Source organism: Bos mutus, chromosome 2 (genome assembly GCF_027580195.1).
Source record: "Bos mutus isolate GX-2022 chromosome 2, NWIPB_WYAK_1.1, whole genome shotgun sequence".
NCBI lineage: Eukaryota > Metazoa > Chordata > Mammalia > Artiodactyla > Bovidae > Bos > Bos mutus.
This window is the reverse complement of record NC_091618.1, coordinates 125,298,990-125,321,343: the sequence shown is the minus strand read 5'-3', so window position 1 is coordinate 125,321,343 and position 22,354 is coordinate 125,298,990. Positions and strand designations below refer to the sequence as shown.

The 22,354-nt window shown below is 39.9% G+C and overlaps 1 protein-coding gene across 1 annotated transcript in view; it reads right to left on the bottom strand.

Annotated features, from left to right (window-relative positions):
* The window catches only part of FSIP2 (fibrous sheath interacting protein 2), a 161,318-nt gene extending 139,614 nt beyond the window's left edge, over window positions 1-21,704 (bottom strand). Inside the window, 5 exon segments of the mRNA XM_070360818.1 lie at window positions 11,667-11,806; window positions 12,769-12,858; window positions 13,601-13,762; window positions 21,131-21,256; window positions 21,606-21,704. Coding sequence (XP_070216919.1) covers window positions 11,667-11,806; window positions 12,769-12,858; window positions 13,601-13,762; window positions 21,131-21,256; window positions 21,606-21,704 — 617 coding nt within the window.
* Between the last annotated feature and the right edge of the window lie 650 nt (window positions 21,705-22,354).

Sequence of the window (22,354 nt, the reverse complement as noted above, 5' to 3'; positions counted from 1 at the left end):
AATGTTAGGTCCATGAATCAAGGTAAATTGGATATGGTCAAGCAGGAGATGACAAGAGTGAACACTGACATCTTAGGAATCAGTGAACTGAAATGGACAAGAATGGGTGAATTTAATTCAGTTGACCATTATTTCCACTACTGAGGGAAAGAATACCATAGAAAAAAATGGAGTAGCCCTCATAATCAACAAAAGTGTCTGAAATGCAGTACTTGGATGCAGGCTTAAAAACAATAGAATGGGGGGAGGAGCCAAGATGGCGGAGGAGTAGGATGGGGAGAACACTTTCTCCCCCACAAATTCATCAAAAGAGCATTTAAACGTCGAGTAAATTCCACAAAACAACTTCTGAATGCCGGCAGAGGACATCAGGCACCCAGAAAAGCAACCCAACTCTTCGAAAAGAGGTAGGAAAAATATTAAAGACAAAAAAAGAGACAAAAAGGGAGGGACGGAGCTCCGCCCCGGGAAGGGAATCTTAAAAGAGAGAAGTTTCCAAACACCAGGAAACCTTCTCACTGCGAATCTGTGCCGAGCTTTGGAAGCACAGAGGGCAACATAACAGGGAGAAAAATAAATAAACAATTAAAACTCGCAGATTTCGAGCCCTACGGTAACTCCCCAGCGGAGAAGCAGCGCAGACGCCTGCACACGCCATTAGCAAGCGGGGGCTGGGCAGGGAGGCGCAGCGCGGGCTGCATCGCTGAGAGTAAGAATCTGACCTGAATACCCTGAGCGCTATCTGAGCGAAATAATTTGGGTTAGCAAACCAGACTGTGGGATATCTACCACGCGAAAAGACAGTCCTAACCTAAAACCGCCAGGGCGCAAGACGGAACAAAGGACTGAACAGAGATAGCCGGCTGCAGACCTTCCCCCTCCGGTGACAGGCAGCCAGAGCCGGAAGGGGGCAATCGCAGCCCCAGAGAGACATTATCTATAAAACTGTAAGCGGGCTTCTTTGCTAACTAAAACTTCTTGGGGGTCTGGACGGTCAACATCTGCCTGAGAAGGTGCGCCGATGTTACAACCAGAAAACCGAGTGACAGGGAGGCGGTAAGTCGCAGCATTGGCGCTCGCCAAACACCTCATCACCTGAGCTGCTCGGACCTGGGAAGAGCACAAAACGCAAGCCCAACTGAGTCTGCGCCTCTGAGGACTACCCGAGTGCCTGAACCTGAGCGGCTTGGACCTGGGAGGTGCATGCAGCCCAGGGCCAGCCTCGGATTGTTCCCGGCGGAACAACCTAGAGCCCGAGCAGTGTGGACAGGGAGGCTACACGCGCCGTGAGCGGGGGCAGACCCAGGGTGGCTGAGGCACTGCGAGCCCACGCCAGTGTTATTTGTTTGCAGCATTCCTCCCTCCCTCCCCACAGCGCGACTGAACAAGTAAGCCTAAAAAAAAAAAAAAAAAGTGTCCTCCACCGTCCCCTTTGTGTCAGGGCGGAAACCAGATACTGAAGAGACTAGCAAACAGAAGAAGATATAACAGAGGGAAACGCCTTGGAAGCTACAGGCAATAGACCAAAACCCTGTGGTTACTACGGACTACATAGGAAGGGGCCTATAGATCTTGAGAAATATAAGTCTGACCAAGGAACTAGCCAAAAATGAACTGAACACACAACACCACCAAGAAAGTCCTAGATATATTTTTATTATTTTTACAATCATTCTTTTTTTTTTAATTAAAAAAAATTTTTTTAAGCCCTCTATTGTTCCTTTAATTTTCACTTTTATAACCTATTACTTTGCAAAAAAAAAAAAAAAAAAAAGACCCTATTTTTTTTTCTTCTTTCGCAAACTTCATATATATATATATATTTTATAATTTTTTGACCTTTTTTTTTTTTTTTTTCTTTTTCTTTAACATTGTATTTTTGAAATTCTAAACTCTACTCTAGATTTTTAATTTTTGCTTTTTGGTATTTGTTATCAATTTTGTACCTATAGTTTATTTTTATATAATTTCTGTGACTTCTTTTTTTTCTTCTTCTTTGTTTCTTTCTCTTTTTCTTCTATATAACATTGTATATCTGAATAATATCAATTTTGTACCTGTATTTTCTTTATAATTTTGTGACATTGTTTGTTTACATTTGTCTGTTTTCTCTCTTTATTTTTTTCTTCTTCTTCTTTTTTTTTTTTTTTTTAACATTGTATTTTTTGAAACTCCAAACTCTACTCTAGATTTTTAATTTTTGCTTTTTTTGGTATTAGTTATCAATTTTGTACCTGTACTTTCTTTACAATTTTGCGACCTTGTTTGTTTTTGTTTGTTTTTTTTTTTCTTTCTTTTCCTTCTTCTTTTCTTTAACATCGTATTTTTGAAATTCCAAACTCTACTCTAGATTTTTAATTCTTGCTTTTATGTATTTGTTACCAATTTTGTACCTTTAAGAACCCAATCTTCAGGACCCATTTTTCACTAGGAGCAAGAATACTGGCTTGACTGCTCTCTCTCCCTTTAGACTCTCCTTTTTCTCCACCAGGTCGCCTGTGTCTCCTCCCTAACCCCTCTACTACCCAACTCTATGAATTTCTGTGTGTTCCAGACGGTGGAGAACACTTAGGGAACTGATTACTGGCTGGATCTGTCTCCCTCCTTTTCATTCCCCCCTTTTATCCTTCTGGCCACCTCTGTCACCTTCCTCCTTCTTCTCTTCTCTGTATGACTCCGTGAACATCTCTGAGTGGTCTAGTTGTGGAGTGCACATCAGGAAGTGACTACTGGCTACCCTACTCTCTCCATTATTGATTCACCTCATCTCATTTGGGTCACCTCTAACTCCCTCCTCCCTCTTCTCTTCTCCATGTAACCCTGTGAACCTCTCTGAGTGACCCTCATCGTATAGAAACTTTTCATCTTTAATGTAGATGTTTTATCAATGGTGCTGTATAGAAGGAGAAGTTTTGAAACTACTGTAAAAATAAGACCGATAACCGGAAGCAGGAGACTTAAGTCCAAACCCTGACTCCAGGGAACTCCTGACTCCAAGGAACATTAATTGACAGGAGCTCATCAAATGCCTCCATACCGACACTGAAACCAAGCACCACACAAGGGCCAATAAGTCCCAGGGCAAGACATACCAAGCAAATTCTCCAGCAACAAAGGAACACAGCCCTGAGCTTCAAGATACAGGCTGCCCAAAGTCACCCCAAAACTATAGACATCTCATAACTCACTACTGGACATTTCATTGCACTCCAGAGAGAAGAAATACAGCTCCATCCACCAGAACACTGACACAAGCTTCCCTAACCAGGAAACCTTGACAAGCCACCTGTACAAACCCACACACAGTGAGGATACGCCACAATAAAGAGAACTCCACAAACTGCCAGAATACATAAAGGACACCCCAAACTCAGCAATTTAAACAAGATGAAGAGACAGAGGAATATTCAGCAGATAAAGGAACAGGATAAATGCCCACCAAACCAAACAAAAGAGGAAGAGATAGGGAATCTACCTGATAAAGAATTCGAATAATGATAGTGAAATTGATCCAAAATCTTGAAACTAAAATGGAATCACAGATAAATAGCCTGGAGACAAGGATTGAGAAGATGCTAGAAAGGTTTAACAAGGACCTAGAAGAAATAAAAAAAGAGTCAATATATAATGAATAATGCAATAAATGAAATTAAAAACACTCTGGAGGCAAACAAATAGTAGAATAACAGAGGCAGAAGATAGGATTAGTGAATTAGAAGATAGAATGGTAGAAATAAATGAATCAGAGAGGATAAAAGAAAAACGAATTAAAAGAAATGAGGACAATCTCAGAGACCTCCAGGACAATATTAAACGCTACAACATTGAATAATAGGGGTTCCAGAAGAAGAAGACAAAAAGAAAGACCATGAGAAAATACTTGAGGAGATAATAGTTGAAAACTTCCTAAAATGGGGAAGGAAATAATCACCCAAGTCCAAGAATCCCAGAGAGTCCCAAACAGGATAAACCCAAGGAGAAACACCCCAAGACACATATTAATCAAATTAACAAAGATCAAACACAAAGAACAAATATTAAAAGCAGCAAGGGAAAAACAACAAATAACACACAAGGGAATTCCCATAAGGATAACAGCTGATCTTTCAATAGAAACTCTTCAAGCCAGGAGGGAATGGCAAGACATACTTAAAATGATGAAAGAAAATAACCTACAGTCCAGATTATTGTACCCAGCAAGGATCTCATTCAAGTATGAAGGAGAAATCAAAAGCTTTTCAGACAAGCAAAAGCTGAGAGAATTCTGCACCACCAAACCAGCTCTCCAACAAATACTAAAGGATATTCTCTAGACAAGAAACACAAAAACGGTGTATAAACTCGAACCCAAAACAATAAAGTAAATGGCAACGGGATCATACTTATCAGTAATTACCTTAAACGTAAATGGGTTGAATGCCCCCAACCAAAAGACAAAGACTGGCTGAATGGATACAAAAACAAGACCCCTACATATGTTGTCTACAGGAGACCCACCTCAAAACAGGGGACACATACAGACTGAAAGTGAAGGGCTGGAAAAAGATTTTCCATGCAAATAGGGACCAAAAGAAAGCAGGAGTAGCAATACTCATATCAGATAAAATAGACTTTAAAACAAAGGCTGTGAAAAGAGACAAAGAAGGTCACTACATAATGATCAAAGGATCAATCCAAGAAGAAGATATAACAATTATAAATATATATGCACCCAACACGGGAGCACCACAGTACGTAAGACAAATGCTAACAAGTATGAAAGGAGAAATTAACAATAACACAATAATAGTGGGAGACTTTAATACCCCACTCACACCTATGGATAGATCAACTAAACAGAAAATTAACAAGGAAACACAAACTTTAAATGATACAATAGACCAGTTAGACCTAATTGATATATATAGGACATTTCATCCCAAAACAATGAATTTCACCTTTTTCTCAAGCGCACATGGAACCTTCTCCAGGATAGATCACATCCTGGGCCATAAAGCTAGCCTTGGTAAATTCAAAAAAATAGAAATCATCCCAAGCATTTTTTCTGACCACAATGCAGTAAGATTAGATCTCAATTATAGGAGAAAAACTATTAAAAATTCCAACATATGGAGGCTGAACAACACGCTGCTGAATAACCAACAAATAACAGAAGATATCAAAAAAGAAATCAAAATTTGCATAGAAATGAATGAAAATGAAAACACAACAACCCAAAACCTGTGGGACATGGTAAAAGCAGTCCTAAGGGGAAAGTTCATAGCAATACAGGCACACCTCAAGAAACAAGAAAAAGTCAAATAAATAACCTAACTCTACACCTAAAGCAACTAGAAAAGGAAGAAATGAAGAACCCCAGGGTTAGTAGAAGGAAAGAAATCTTAAAAATTAGAGCAGAAATAAATGCAAAAGAAACAAAAGAGACCATAGCAAAAATCAACAAAACCAAAAGCTGGTTCTTTGAAAGGATAAATAAAATTGACAAACCATTAGCCAGACTCATCAAGAAACAAAGGGAGAAAAATCAAATCAACAAAATTAGAAACGAAAATGAAGAGATCACAACAGACAACACAGAAATACAAAGGATCATAAGAGACTACTATCAACAATTATATGCCAATAAAATGGACAACGTGGAAGAAATGGACAAATTCTTAGAAAAATACAACTTTCCAAAACTCGACCAGGAAGAAATAGAAAATCTTAACAGACCCATCACAAGCATGGAAATTGAAACTGTAATCAAAAATCTTCCAGCAAACAAAAAGCCCGGTCCAGATGGCTTCACAGCTGAATTCTACCAAAAATTTAGAGAAGAGCTGACACCTATCCTGCTCAAACTCTTCCAAAATTGCAGAGGAAGGTAAACTTCCAAACTCATTCTATGAGGCCAACATCACCCTAATACCAAAACCTGACAAAGATGCCACAAAAAAAAAGAAAACTACAGGCCAATATCACTGATGAACATAGATGCAAAAATCCTTAACAAAATTCTAGCAATCAGAATCCAACAACACATTAAAAAGATCATACACCATGATCAAGTGGGCTTTATCCCAGGGATGCAAGGATTCTTCAATATCCATAAATCAATCAATGTAATACACCACATTAACAAATTGAAAAATAAAAACCATATGATTATCTCAATAGATGCAGAGAAAGCCTTTGACAAAATTCAACATCCATTTATGATAAAACTCTCCAGAAAGCAGGAATAGAAGGAACATACCTCAACATAATAAAAGCTATATATGACAAACCCACAGCAAACATTATCCTCAATGGTGAAAAATTGAAAGCATTTCCTCTAAAGTCAGGAACAAGACAAGGGTGCCCACTTTCACCATTACTATTCAACATAGTTTTGGAAGTCTTGGCCACAGCAATCAGAGCAGAAAAAGAAATAAAAGGAATCCAAATTGGAAAAGAAGAAGTAAAACTCTCACTATTTGCAGATGACATGATCCTCTACATAGAAAACCCTAAAGACTCCACCAGAAAATTACTAGAACTAATCAATGACTATAGTAAAGTTGCAGGATATAAAATCAACACACAGAAATCCCTTGCTTTCCTATACACTAATAATGAGAAAACAGAAAGAGAAATTAAGGAAACAATTCCATTCACCATTGCAACGGAAAGAATAAAATACTTAGGAATATATCTACCTAAAAGAAACTAAAGACCTATATATAAAAACTATAAAACACTGGTGAAAGAAATCAAAGAGGACACTAATAGATGGAGAAATATACCATGTTCATGGATTGGAAGAATCAATATAGTGAAAATGAGTATACTACCCAAAGCAATTTATAGATTCAATGCAATCCCTATCAAGCTACCAACAGTATTCTTCACAGAGCTGGAACAAATAATTTCACAATTTGTATGGAAAAACAAAAACCTCGAATAGCCAAAGCGATCTTGAGAAAGAAGAATGGAACTGGAGGAATCAACCTACCTGACTTCAGGCTCTACTACAAAGCCACAGTTATCAAGACAGTATGGTACTGGCACAAAGACAGATATATAGATCAATGGAATAAAATAGAAAGCCCAGAGATAAATCCACGCACATATGGACACCTTATCTTTGACAAAGGGGCAAGAATATACAATGGATTAAAGACAATCTCTTTAACAAGTGGTGCTGGGAAATCTGGTCAACCACGTGTAAAAAGAATGAAACTAGACCACTTTCTAACACCATACACAAAAATAAACTCAAAATGGATTAAAGATCTAAACGTAAGACCAGAAACTATAAAACTCCTAGAGGAGAACATAGGCAAAACACTCTCCGACATACATCACAGCAGGATCCTCTATGACCCACCTCCCAGAATATTGGAAATAAAAGCAAAAATAAACAAATGGGACCTAATTAACCTTAAAAGCTTCTGCACATCAAAGGAAACTATTAGCAAGGTGAAAAGACAGCCTTCAGAATGGGAGAAAATAATAGCAAATGAAGCAACTGACAAACAACTAATCTCAAAAATATACAAGCAACTCCTACAGCTCAACTCCAGAAAAATAAATGACCCAATCAAAAAATGGGCCAAAGAACTAAATAGACATTTCTCCAAAGAAGACATACAGATGGCTAACAAACACATGAAAACATGCTCAACATCACTCATTATCAGAGAAATGCAAATCAAAACCACTATGAGATACCATTTCACACCAGTCAGAATGGCATGATCCAAAAGTCTACAAATAATAAGTGCTGAGAGGGTGTGGAGAAAAGGAACCCTCTTACACTGTTGGTGGGAATGCAAACTAGTACAGCCACTATGGAGAACAGTGTGGAGATTCCTTAAAAAACTGGAAATAGAACTGCCTTATGATCCAGCAATCCCACTGCTGGGCATACACACTGAGGAAACCAGAAGGGGGAAAGAGACACGTGTACCCCAATGTTCATCGCAGCACTGTTTATAATAGCCAGGACATGGAAGCAACCTAGATGTCCATCAGCAGATGAATGGATAAGAAAGCTGTGGTACATATACACAATGGAGTATTACTCAGCCATTAAAAAGAATACATTTGAATCAGTTCTAATGAGGTGGATGAAACTGGAGCCTATTATACAGAGTGAAGTAAGCCAGAAGAAAAACAGAAATACAGTATACTACGCATATATATATGGAATTTAGAAAGATGGTAACAATAACCTGGTGTACGAGACAGCAAAAGAGACACTGATGTATAGAACAGTCTTATGGACTCTGTGGGAGAGGGAGAGGGTGGGAAGATTTGGGAGAGTGACATTGAAACATGTAGAATATCATGTAAGAAACGAGTTGCCAGTCCAGGTTCGACGCGCGATACTGGATGCTTGGGGCTGGTGCACTGGGACGACCCAGAGGGATGGTGTGGGGAGGGAGGAGGGAGGAGGGTTCAGGATGGGGAACACATGTATGCCTGTGGCGGATTCATTTTGATATTTGGCAAAACTAATACAATTATGTAAAGTTTAAAAATAAAATAAAATTAAAAAACAAACAAACAAACAAACAAAAAAAACAATAGAATGATCTTGGTTCGTTTGCAAAGGCTAACAGAATTCTGTCAAGAAAACACACTGGTCATAGCAACCACCCTTTGTTAACAACACAAGAGATGACCTTACACATGGACATTACCAATGGTCAATACTGAAATCAGGTTGATTACATTTTCTGGAGCCGATAATGAAAAAGCTGTATTCAATAAGAAAAAACAAGAACTGGAGCTGACTGTGGCTCAGATAATCAGTCCGTCATAGCAAAATTCTGGATTAAAGAAAGTGGGGAAACAACTAGGCCAGGCAGGAACAACATAAATTACATTCCCTATGAATATACAGTGGAGGTGATGAATAGATTCAAGGGATTGGATCTAGCAACCAGAGTTCCTGAAGAACTAGGGACAGAGATCTGTAATACAGTACAGAAGGCAGAGAACAAAACCATGCCAAGGAAAAGAAATGCAAGAAGGCAAAGTGGTTATCTGAGAAGGCTTTACACATAGCTGAGGAAAGAAGAGAAGCAAAAAGCAAGGGAGAAATGGAAAAGGTATACCCAACTAAATGCAGAGTACCAGATAATAGCAAGAAAAGACAAGAGGGCATTCTTCAATGAACAATGCAAAGAAACAGAGGAAAACAACAGAAAGGGTTTAAGACTAGAAGATGTCTTCAATAAAACTGGAAATTATCAAAGGAACATTTCATCCAAAGATGGGCATAAAAAAGGACAGAAACAGTACAGACATAACAGAAGCAGAAGAGATCAAGAAGAGATGGAAAGAATACACAGAAGAACTGTACAAAAAAAGATCTTAATGACCCAGATAACCACAATGGTGCAGTCTCTCACTCAGAGCCAGACCATCTGGAGTGTGAAGTCAAGTCAGCCTTAGAAGACACTGCTGCCAATAAAGCTAGTGAAGGTGATGGAATTCCAGCAGAGCTTTTTAAAATCCTGAAAGATGATGCTATTAAAGTGCTGCACTCTTTAGGGCAACAAATTTGGAAAACCCAGCAGTGGCCCCAGGAATAGAAAGGGTCAATCCTCCTCCCAATTCCCAAGAAACGAAGTACTAAAGAATGTTCAAACCACCAGACAACTGGCACATATCTCCCATGCCACTAAGTGTATGCTCAAAATCCTCCAAGCTAAGCTTCAACATCGGAGAAGGCAATGGCAGCCCACTCCAGTACTCTTGCCTGGAAAATCCCATGGATGGAGGAGCCTGGTGGGCTGCAGTCCATGGGGTTGCTGAGGGTTGGACACGACTGAGTGACTTCACTTTCACTTTTCATTTTCATGCATTGGAGAAGGAAATGGCAACCTGCTCCAGTGTTCTTGCCTGGAGAATCCCAGGGACGGGGGAGCCTGGTGGGCTGCCGTCTATGGGGTCGCACAGAGTCGGACACGACTGAAGTGACTTAGCAGTAGCAAGCTTCAACATTACATGAACCGAGGAACTTCCAGATGTTCAAATTTGGTTTAGAAAAGGCAAGAGGAACCAGAGATCAAATTGCCAACATTTGCTGAATCATAGAGAAAGCAAGGGAATTCCAGAAAAAAACATCTACCTCTGTTTCATTGACTATGCTAAAGCCTTTAACTGTGTGGATCATAACAAAACTGTTGAAAACCCTTAAAGAAATGGGAATACCAAGACCATTTTAATCTGTCTCCTGAGGAACCTGTATGCAGGTCAAGAAGCAAAAGTTAGAACCCTGTATGGCACAGCTGACTGGTTCAGGATTGAGAAAGGAGTATGATTTCTCCTTTAGGCTGTTTATTGTCACCGTGTTTATTTAACTTATACGCAGAGCATATCATGAGAAATGCCAGGCTGGATGAGTTACAAGCTGAAATCAAGATTTCTGGGAGAAATATCAACCTCTGATATACAGATAATACCACTCTAATGGCAGAAAGCAAAGAGGAAGTAAAAAGCCTCGTGATGAGGGTGAAGGAGAACGAATACACCAACTTAAAACTCAATATTAATAAAACTAAGATTCTGGCATCCAGTCCCATTACTTCATGGCAAATAGAGGATGAAAAGGTGGAACAGTGACATGTTCCCTTTTCCTGGGCTCTAAAACCACTGCTGATGGTGACTGAAACCATGAAATTAGAGGATGATTACTTCTTGGCAAGAAAGCTATGAAAAACCTACATAGTAAGTTAAAAAGCAAAAACATCCCTTTGCCAACAAAGGCCCATATAGTCAAGGCTATGGTCTTTCCAGTAATCATGTACAGATGTTAGAACTGGACAATATAGAAGGCAGAGTGCTGAAGAATTGAATCTTTCAAATTGTGATGCTGGAAAAGACTCTTGAGCGTCTCTTAGAAAGCAAGGAGATCAAACCAGTCAATATTAAAGGAAGCAAGCCCTGAACATTCATTAGAATGAGTGATGCTGAAGCTCGATTATATTGGCCACCTGATTCAAACAGCTGACTCATTGGAAAAGACCCTGATGCTGGGAAAAACTGTTGGCAGAAGGAGAAGGTGACAGAGGATGAGACAGTTGGATGGCATCACCAATGCAATGGACATGAACTTGGGCAAACTCCAGGAGATGGTGAAGGACAGGGAAGCCTAACATGCTTTAGTCCATGGGGTCGTGAAGAGTCAGACACGACTAGGCAACTGAACAGCCGCAACAACAACAAAAAGCTTGCAGGTTTTTTAAGCAATCACACATGTTTTATCAGTATTGAAGCTATATCTACCCTCCTTTTTTGAATTTGCATTAATTTCCTCAAACAATGCTGCCAGCTCTTAAAGATGACCCAATAAAAAATTATTATTAAAATCATGTGCTAAAGATACTTTCCCTCCATTTCCAACTACAGGATGGATTTTGTATTTGATTATTTATTCAGTTAACAGCTTGGATTACCTCCTGGACTCCCAGAAACTGTATCTTTTCTAGCAGAAATTCATGTTTATAGCCTTGGTACCAGAATTCCCAATTCCTGGACCTTTTGCTCTCCCTTCCTCTCCATACTGAAATAGTGAAGCTAAATAGCATCCCATACTTTAAAAAAACTCTTAGCTTCAATTATTTCTAGCATTTTGTAACTTATTTGGATCCACAATATATATATAAAACATTCATTAACTTCAATCTCACCTGTGCCTTATTAATCGTTCTTGGTCCTTAATAGACGGGGTGCCTTCCTGTAACAACCAATTTTGGAACTGTGTAACATCAGAACGTCCAGGTATTTGATTGTCTTCCTGTAGTTTATTTACTTGTTTTGCAAGCATTTTCTATTAAAAAAAGTGTGTGTGTAACATATATATACATATATATATATGGATATATATATATATATATATGTATATACAATTTTTTAACATTTCCCAGAAATAAAAATGTCTTTTGATCTGCTTTTTTTGTATTTAATGTTTAGTGAAATTCCCATACTTTGTAAATAACTAATTCCTTTTAACTGCATTTAAATCTATTTTGAATCCACTGTAGATATGGACAATTGACTCAAAGATTTCTGTTTCTGAAAATAAAAAAATATTTCAGCTTTTTTTCTATCCATTCTAAAGAAATTAATTTAAAAAAATGGAAGAAGTGGAGGAGAAACTCCCAGCGCAAAGGAGTAGATGAGGGGAAATAGAGAACACTTTAAAGTATAGGGGAATCATCTTCATTTCTATACAACTCTTGACCTTGGAACATAAATCTGTAAAATTCACATATGTGCAGCTTTTTCATTTTTATCCAACTCGTGACTCTAAAGTCTGAATTCACTTACACACACATGGGAAGAGGCTCACATGTTTTAGTGGATGAACACAGCCACATGTGTACAAACATACAGTGTACGTGTTCTTTGCATTTTTAGGATGTTATAACAATTCATATGGCTCCTCTCCTGTTACTTAAGTTGTTTTGGTCTCCAGCCTAAGAATCTTGCTGCCACAACAGACTCTTCTAATTGGTCCCAAATCAGGTAGATGGGACATATCCTAGTAACAATTTTATTATTAAATTTTGCCAGCTACCACTGGCATATTAATAGATGACCTGGTCCCTTTTCCTTTCTTGGCCCAAAATAGCAATCTCAAAATATTTTCTCTGCTCTAAATTTTTACTTGGAGATATTATTTAGGTTGCCAAAATTAAAGGTAGAATATTATAAGAAAATACTCTGCCCACAAGTAAACCTTTGTTCCAAACCCCATGTACAGAAACCAAATTTAAATATTTAACTTACTTGTTCTCTTATATAGTTTCTTTCAAAGTCTAATTTTAAACTGGTAAGATATTGCCTGTACTTATTCAATTCCCTCAAGGTACATACAACCTAAAAAAACACAAAATAATTAGAAAAAATATATAAATAAAAATATCTAAAAATCAAAGCAATTACTTTATAGAAGTAAAATAATACTCTGTTAACCAAGTAAAAAACCACTAACAATTTTGTAAGTAATATCTCTCTAGAATTTTTAATCAACAGGAAATTGCTATTCAAATAGCATTACTTTATTTATATGACTTATGCCATGGTAAGGAATTGAGTACATAAAGTTATTAAAATAAAATACCAATTTAATAATAATGTTCAACCTCAATAAGAACAGAGTGTATAGGACTGTATTAAGCTGATTTTTCTAGGTTCTTATTTTCTCTTAATTTTTTAAAAAGTACATGGGACATAACCCTTGACAAGCATACAGTGCCATTAGAGACAAAGAAAACTATGATACAGTTGGGAAAATTCTTTTTACATCTTCAAATTATTTAGTAGTCATCTTTTGATATTTCAAGGAAAAAAAGTTAAAGGAAGAAGTAGTTTCACGTGGAAAACAACTACTGTCTGATTTTCTTTGACCCAAATACTGATTGATTTAATGGAATTTTCCAGTAAGTATCTCTTCTGACCAAACTAAAGGTGATCCAGGCCCCCCAGAGAGGAACAGAAGCAAGCTTTTATCAAATCTTAGAGGTTTTCAATGATTGATGTGTGGCAGAACAAATACAATATTGTAATTAGCCTCCAATTAAAATAAATTTAAATTTTAAAAAAGTTATTTTCAACTCACTTTATTATTGCTGGTGATGTAACCACCTTTCTTTAATCTTCTCAAGATGTCTTTACGCTTATGGTAGGCTCTTAAATGTGGATCATGGAGACTTTTATACTGGTTTTCCAAAAGTCGACAGTATGGATCAGTCAGGTTAAAACCGTAAGAAGGTCGAAAAAGCTGCAAACAAGAAATTTAAGCATATTATAAATGTACAATTAATCAATTTTTCTTTTAAATATCAATCTATTAAAACGACCAGACTATTCATAGAAAATAAAGCATGTAAGAATGTGAAGTGGGAGAAAATCAGAGAAAGAATTTGGAATGGGCAGTGTTAATTGCTTATCCCTAACCTTTTTTCTTCACTAACCTGAATTATCCTAAAAGCCCACCCTCACTCAATTAATTCCCCCATCTTTATCAGTCCCTAGCCCAAAGCTAGAAAAGGGAGGAGGAAATGAAAAGAAAGAGGAAAGTATAAACTTTGTTTTAATGTATAAAGCCAAAACTAAGACTTTCTCTTTTCCTCTTCCCTCCTCCAGATCCAGAAACTGCATTCAATATCAATATCATTCAGTTCAGTTCAGTTCAGTCGCTCAGTCATGTCCAACTCTTTGGGACCCCATGAATTGCAGCACGCCAGGCCTCCCTATCACCAACTCCCGGAGTTCACTCAAATTCACGTCCATCGAGTAGGTGATGCCATCCAGCCAGCTCATGCTCTGTATCTCATATTCTAACAATAAAGAAAAACAGAAAATCTTCCACAAAGATTCACTGAAACAACTTTGAAAAAAAAAAAAAAGTAAAACTCAGATGTTAAAAGATGATGAATTAAAGAGTTATTGTATTTTGAACTCTTATCTAAGAAATGCAATGATTTCTGAGTGCTACAGTCAGGGAAAAGTTACCACTTTATATTATAAAGTTCAATATATTGAAGAATCAATTATAAAGAATAATGCTAGGGGTTGAGATTTCTCCATACCAAATACAACCTTATTAAATAGCTATTACTGTATCAAAGAAGGAAAATAACTAATAGTCATGTTAGTTTATCTGTTACTTTAGAGGAAACATGAATAATTTCATCTCATTTGTAAGTTAAAACATTACCAAGACGAGGCACTTTAAAATCTGCCAGGGGGAACATCAGTACTTCGTTCATTTTTCAAAAATTTTTCAATAGCAGGATAGTGATAATAGGTAATGGGAGAACCTCTGAAAGGGGAAAAGGAGAGGCTAGAAGTAGGTGCGGAAGTCATCCAAATGTTGTCTTTGTATCCTATATTTATACTATCCTTTAGATTGTCTTAGCCAGACAACAGAAATTTTTAGTCTAAAGTTAAAGTAGGAACTGTCTCAAGTGAAAAGCAACTGGAATGTGTGGGAGATGTGGCAAACCTGAGAGCACACCATGCCCTGTGCAGGCATGCTATTCAAATTCTGTGATTTGACACACTATACATCTTTGCACACTGGTATCTGTCTGCCCAAAGAAAGGCAATGCCAAAGAATGCTCAAACTACCACCCAACTGCACTCATCTCACACGCTAGTAAAGTAATGCTCAAAATTCTCCAAGCCAAGCTTCAGCAATACGTGAACCATGAACTTCCTGATGTTCAAGCTGGTTTTAGAAAAGGCAGAGAAACCAGAGATCAAATTGCCAACATCCGCTGGATCATGGAAAAAGCAAGAGAGTTCCAGAAAAACATCTATTTCTGCTTTATTGACTATGCCAAAGCCTTTGACTGTGTGGATCACAATAAACTGTGGAAGATTCTGAAAGAGATGGGAATATGAGACCACCTGACCTGCCTCTTGAGAAACCTATATGCAGGTCAGGAAGCAACAGTTAGAACTGGACATGGAACAACAGACTGGTTCCAAATAGGAAAAGGAGTACGTCAAGGCTGTATATTGTCACCCAGCTTATTTAACTTCTATGCAGAGTACATCATGAGAAATGCTAGGCTGGAAGAAGCACAAGCTGGAATCAAGATTGCCAGGAGAAATCTCAATAACCTCAGATATGCAGATGACACCATCCTTATGGCAGAAAGTGAAGAAGACTTAAAGAGCTTCTTGATGAAAGTGAAAGAGGAGAGTGAAAAAGTTGGCTTAAAGCTCAACATTCAGAAAATGAAGTTCATGGTATCTGGTCACGCCACTTCATGGGAAATAGATGGGGAAACAGTGTCAGACTTTATGTTTCTGGGCTCCAAAATCACTGCAGATGGTGATTGCAGCCATGAAATTAAAAGACATTTACTCCTTGGAAGAAAAGTTATGACCAACCTAGATAGCATATTGAAAAGCATAGACATTACTTTGCCAACAAAGGTCCGTCTAGTCAAGGCTATGGTTTTTCCAGTGGTCATGTATCTCACATGTGGTCATGTGAGAGCTGGACTGTGAAGAAAGCTGAGCGCTGAGGAATTGATGCTTTTGAACTGTGATGTTGGAGAAGACTCTTGAGAGTCCCTTGGACTGCAAGGAGATCCAACAAGTCCATTCTAAAGGAGATCAGTCCTGGGTGTTCTTTGGAAGGAATGATGCTAAAGTTGAAACTGAAGTACTTTGGCTACCTCATGAGAAGAGGTAACTCATTGGAAAAGACTCTGATGCTGGGAGGGATTGGGGGCAGGAGGAAAAGGGGACGACACAGGATGAGATGGCTGGATGGCATCACCAACTTGATAGATGTGAGTTTGAGTGAATTCTGGAGGATGGTGATGGACAGGGAGGCCTGGTGTGCTGCAATTCATGGGGTAGCAAAGAGTCAGACACGACTGAGCGACCAAACTGAACTAAACTGAACTGATCTGTCTGCAGGTACCAATTTGTGTTCAGCCTGTGTTTTGTCTGGTAGTAGCCTCCTCAGTCAGATTCTGAACACTAAAGAGCCTGGCTTGGGTGGGACCCTAAAAAGAACTCCCTCAAGTTAAGTTGAGGATGCTTATGTGAAAAAAGAGGGAGACTGGGGAGCTGATAGGATGCTAGGATGCCTTATCCATTTAAAATTTCCTTGATAAATTTCTGACAGTGCTTAATACTAGACTTTACTCTCTTCCAATGCATCTAGGTTATAAAGCAGAATTCCCTAATTACCAAAGATTCCCTAAGAAAAGGGAAAAAAAAAAGGAATTCCATAGGGCAATGTCATAAATTCAGTGAGACCAGAAGTGAAATCCGTATCTTTCTCTAAGGAAAACAATCAACAATCTTGAGTTGTGAGTCACTCAGAAATGGATTGTTTCTTTTAGATGTTGATATTTAGTTGATATTTAGTTGCGAACTTTTAGATATTCAGTTCAGTTCAGTTGCTCAGTCATGTCCGATTCTTTGAGACCCCGGGAACTGCAGAACGCCAGGCTTCTCTGTCCATCACCGACGACCGGAGCTTGCTCAAACTCATGTGTGAGCCGATGATGCCATCCACCCATCTTATCCTCTGTTGTCCCCTTCTCCTCCTCCCTTTAATCTTTCCAGAATCAGGGTCTTTTCCAAGGAGTCAATTCTTTGCATCAGGTGGCTAAAGTATTGGAGTTTCGGCTACAGCATAAGTTCTTCCAGTGAATATTCAGGACTCATCTCCTTTAGGATGGACTGGTTGGATCTCCTTGCAGTCCAAGGGACTCTCAAGAGTCTTCTGCAACACCACAATTCAAAAGCATCAATTTATCAGTGCTCAGTTTTCTTCATAGTCCAACTGTTACATCTATACATAACTACTGGAAAAACCACAGCTTTGACTAGACAGGCCGTTGTCAGTAAAGTAATGTCTCTGCTTTTTAATATGCTCTCTAGGTGGGTCATAGTTTTTCTTCCAAGGAGCAAGTGTTTTTTAATTCATGGCTATAGTCACTATCCACAGTGATTTTGGAGCCCCCCAAAATAAAGTCCATCACTGTTTCCATTGTATCCCCATCTATTTGCCATGAAGTGATAGGACTGGATGCCATGATCTTCGTTTTTTGAATGTTGAATTTTACACTACCTTTTTCACTCTCCTCTTTTACTTTCATCAAGAGGCTATTTAGTTCCTTTTCAATTTCTGCCATAGGGTGGTGTCATCTGTGTATCTGAGGTTATAGATATTTCTCCCAGCATTCTTGATTCCAGCTTGTGCTTCATTCAGCCTGGCATTTCACATGATGTACTCTGCATAGAAATTAAATTACCAGGGTGCCAATATACAGCCCTGAAGTACTCCTTTCCCTATTTGGATCAAGTCTGTTGTTCCATGTTCAATTCTAACTGTTGCTTCTTGACCTGCATACAGATTTCTCAGGAGGCAGGTAAGGTGGTCTGGTATTCTCATCTCTAAGAATTTTGCAGTTTGTTGTCATCTACACAGTCAGAGGCTTTGGTGTAATGAATAAAGCAGAAGTAGATGTTTTTCTGGTATTTTCTTTCTTCTTCTATATCCAATGGATGTTGGCAATTTGATCTCTGGTTCCTCTGCCTTTTCTAAAACCAGCTTGAACATCAGGAAGTTCACGGTTCATGTATTGCTGAAGCTTGGCTTGGAGAATTTTGAGCATTACTTTACTAGCGTGAGATGAGTGCAATTGTGCAGTGGATTGAACATTCCTTGGCATTGACCTTCTTTGGGACTGGAATAAAAACTGACCTTTTTCAGTCCTGTGGCCACTGCAGGGTTTTCCAAATTTGCTAGCATGTTGAGTGCAGCACTTTCACAGCATCAACTTTTAGGACTTGAAATAGCTCAGCTGGAATTCTATCACCTACACTAGCTTTGTTCATAGTGATGCTTCCTAAGGCCCACTTGACTTTGCATTCCAGGATGTCTGGCTCTAGGTGAGTGATCACAGCATTGTGGTTATCTGGGTCATGAAGATCTTTTTTGTACAGTTCTTCTGTGTATTCTTGCCACTTCTTCTTAATAATCTTCTGCTTCTGTTAGTTCCATACCATTTCTGACCTTTATTGTGCCCATCTTTGCATGAAACATTCCCTTGGTATCTCTAATTTTCTTGAAGAGATCACTAGTCTTTCCCATTCTATTGTTTCCCTCTATTTCTTTGCATTGATCACTGAGGAAGGCTTTCTTATCTCTCCTTGCCATTCTGTGCAACTCTGAATTCAGATGGGTATATCTTTCCTTTTCTCCTTGGCCTTTAGCTTCTCTTTTTCCTCAGGTATTTGCAAGGCCTCCACAGACAACCATTTTTCCTTTTTCTTTTCATTGGGGAGGCTCTTCATCACTACCTCCTGTACAATGTCACGAACCTCTATCCATAGTTCTTCGGACACACTGTCTATCAGTCTAATCCCTTGAATCTATTTGTCACTTCCACTGTATTTTAGATACTGAATTTTAGCTTTGATGGTCTCAGCTCAGTTCAGTTGCTCAGTCATTTTTGACCCTTTGCGACCCCATGGACTGCAGCAGGACAGGCTTCCCTGTCCATCACCAACTCCTGGAGCTTACTTAAACTCATGTCCAGCAAGTCCGTGATGCCATCCAACCATATCATCCTCTGTCTTCCCCTTCTCCTCCTCCCTTCAATCTTTCAAAGCATCAGGGTCTTTTCCAATGAGTCAGTTCTTCGCATAAGATGGCCAAAGTAATGGAGATTTAGTTTCAACTTCAGTCCTTCCAATGAATATTCAGGACTCATTTCCTTTAGGATGGACTGGTTGGATCTCCTTGCAATCCAAGGGACTCTCAAGAGTCTTCTCAAACACCACAGTTCAAAAGCATCAATTCTTTGGCACTCAGCTTTCTTTAGAGTCCGACTCTCACATTCATACATGACTACTGGAAAAACCATAGCTTTGACTAGACAGAACTTTGTTGGCAAAGTAATGTCTCTGCTTTTTAATATGCTGGCTAGGTTGGTCTTAGCTTTTCTTCCAAGGAGCAAGTGTCTTAATTTTATGGCTGCAGTCACCATCTTGAGGGATTTTTGAGCCCAAGAAAATAAAATATCTCCCTGTTTTTATTGTTTCCCCATTAATTTGCTATGAAGTGATGGGATCTGATGCCATGATCTTCATTTTAGGAATGTTGAGTTTCACTCTCCTCTTTCACTTTCACCAAGAGTTCTTTGCTTTCTGCCATAAGGGTGGTGTCATCTGCATATCTGTGATTATTGATTTTTTTTTTCTCCCAGTAATCTTGATTCCAGCTTGTGCTTCATCCAGCCCAGCATTTCTCACGATGTATTCTGCATATAAGTTAAACAAGCAGGGTGACCATATACAGCCTTGATATACTTCTTTCCCAATTTGGAACCATCTGTTGTTCCATGTCCGGTTCTAACTGTTGCTTCTTGACCTATATACAGATTTCTCAGGAGGCAGGTTAGGTGGTCTGCTAGTCCCATCTGTTTAAGAATTTTCCATAGTTTGTTGTGATCCACACAGGCAAAGGCTTTGACATGGTCAGTAAAGTAGAAGTAGATATTTTTCTGGAACTCTCTTGCTTTTTCAATGATTCAGTGGATGTTGACAATTTGATCTCTGGTTCCTCTGATGGTCTGTGTTTCTCAAAATCAATCCTGGGCTACTGATCTCTAAACAAAGAACATCTTTTATACAAACCCATTCCTTAGTGTCAGGTAATCCTTCTGCTGTCAGTTAAAACAACTGGGTGAAAAAAAAAAGTGTAAATATAAGGCAGTACTTCATCAAGGAGATTTTACTGTAAGAAAAAGAAAGCTATCACAAAGTCAGTCTTCAGGGAACCTGGTGGGCTACAGCCCACACAGTCGCAAAGAGTCGGACATGACTGAAACAACTTAGTATGCACACATAGCGGTTAACTGAAAAATCTTTCCAGTAGAATTTTTTGCCGTATTGATCAAAGCAACTGGTTAAAAAGACTGCATTGCACTTCCTGCCCTGTTAATTACTGAATCAAGGAGTGGGAAGGTTTGAGGGAAGGTATTACACTGAGGACTAAAAACATGGAAGGGTTTGAGGGGCATACATGGCAACCCACTCCAGTACTCTTGCCTGGAGAATCCCATTGAGGGAGGAGCCTGGTAGGCTACAGTCCATGGGATCACAAAGAGTCGGACACAACCGAGCAACTTCACTTTCACTTTCACATTACATTGAGGACTAAAAACATGGAAGAGTTTGAGGGGCATACACACTATAACCTAGTAAGATTTAAATTATAAAATTATAGTATGGGGTAGACTTATACAAACCAAGGACAATGCAAATTCTAAGGAAATAAAGGCTGTAACAGTTGAAAAGAAATCTTGAAAGATGGTCCAAGTTCATAGCTGGGAGAAGAGCAAAGGATAGGACTGAACCTGGGTCTCCTGAATTGCAGGTGGATTCATTCCATCGGAGCCACCTGAGGGTTATATCTCTGTGTGGGTAAGACCTGTTGTAGAAGAAAATGGCAACCCACTCCACTATTCTTGTCTGGAGAATTCTATGGACAAAGGAGCCTGACAGGCTACAGTCCATGGGGTCATAAAGAGTCAGACACAACTGAGCAACTAACAATTTTCAGAAAAGAATGAAGTCAATGTAAGAAAATTAAACATCACCTTACCTTCTCATTTAATTTTGTGGTATAGTATAAACTATTGCTTCCTGGGATCACAGGCAGCTTGACCCCAAGAGGCAGATCCAGTAGCTGAGCTGCTCCGACCCCCGAAAATTGAGTTTTGTGCTCACCCTGTCGGATACAATTGGAGAGTTTTGTCGTTCCTTTAGGTATGTTAGTTTAGGCCAACTTAACTGCTACTCCAATCCTGAGGAAGGAAGGAACAGAAAGGTCCCGCCCTGCCAGGCAGCCTGGAAGACCTTGGCTTCCAGTTACCAGCTCCCTAGGCAGCGCCACAGCCGGTTGCGCCAGCACCCGCCCAGCCCTGCCTCCTGCGGCGGCCCTGCTTGTGGGCCCTGAAAGCCGGACGGTTACGGGCCTCACCGAGGGCACGTGACCGTTCGCCGCCCTCCCCGCCCCTCCCTCCCAGGCTGGAGGCCCGCAGAGGAGGACAGAGCTGACCAGCCTGGGGGCCACTCACGTCTCCGCACTGCTGGCTTTCTGTGGTGAGGCCGCTGGTGGCCGTCTTGGTGGCTGCGACGTCGGCAGCCTTGGAGCAGGCGCTGATGTACAGCTCCATAGCCGGCCTGGGCCCCTCTGTGCCCCCGCTGTCCTCCCCTCTCACCTCCCCTCACACCCCGTCCCTGTCGTCGTCCCTCCGTCCCCACCGGACTGAATGACCAGTATCCTGCGTGTCAGAGGCCCTCCCTCTCAGCGTTCCAGGCTCCGAACGTGCGGGTGCTCGACTATGAAGAGCAGAGCGCCCTCGCGAGGGCGAGCCCCTCGCGCGCTGGCTTGGGAGCCTCAGAGTCGGGAAATCAGGACGCGGGGACTGGTCCCTGCGTGCCGAGGGCGATATATTTCTCTACGAGCCCTACAGCCCTCAGCCACACCAAACCAAAATCAAAACTTACAGAACTTCGCTGGCGCGTTAGCTGGCTAATTTCTCCTCTTCTCCAAGAAGATTTGGTTCTATGCAGAAAACAAACAAGAATGACTGTGCAGCCCATTCTAGAGCCAGTTCAGTTCAGTTCAGTCGCTCAGTCGTGTCTGACTCTTTGCGACCTCATGAACCGCAGCACCCCAGGCCTCCCTGTCCATCACCAACTCCCGGAGTCCACCCAAACCCATGCCCATTGAGTCGGTGATGCCATCCAACCATCTCATCCTCTGTCTGTCTGTCCCCTTCTCCTCCTGCACTCAATCTTTCCCAGCATCAGGGTCTTTTCC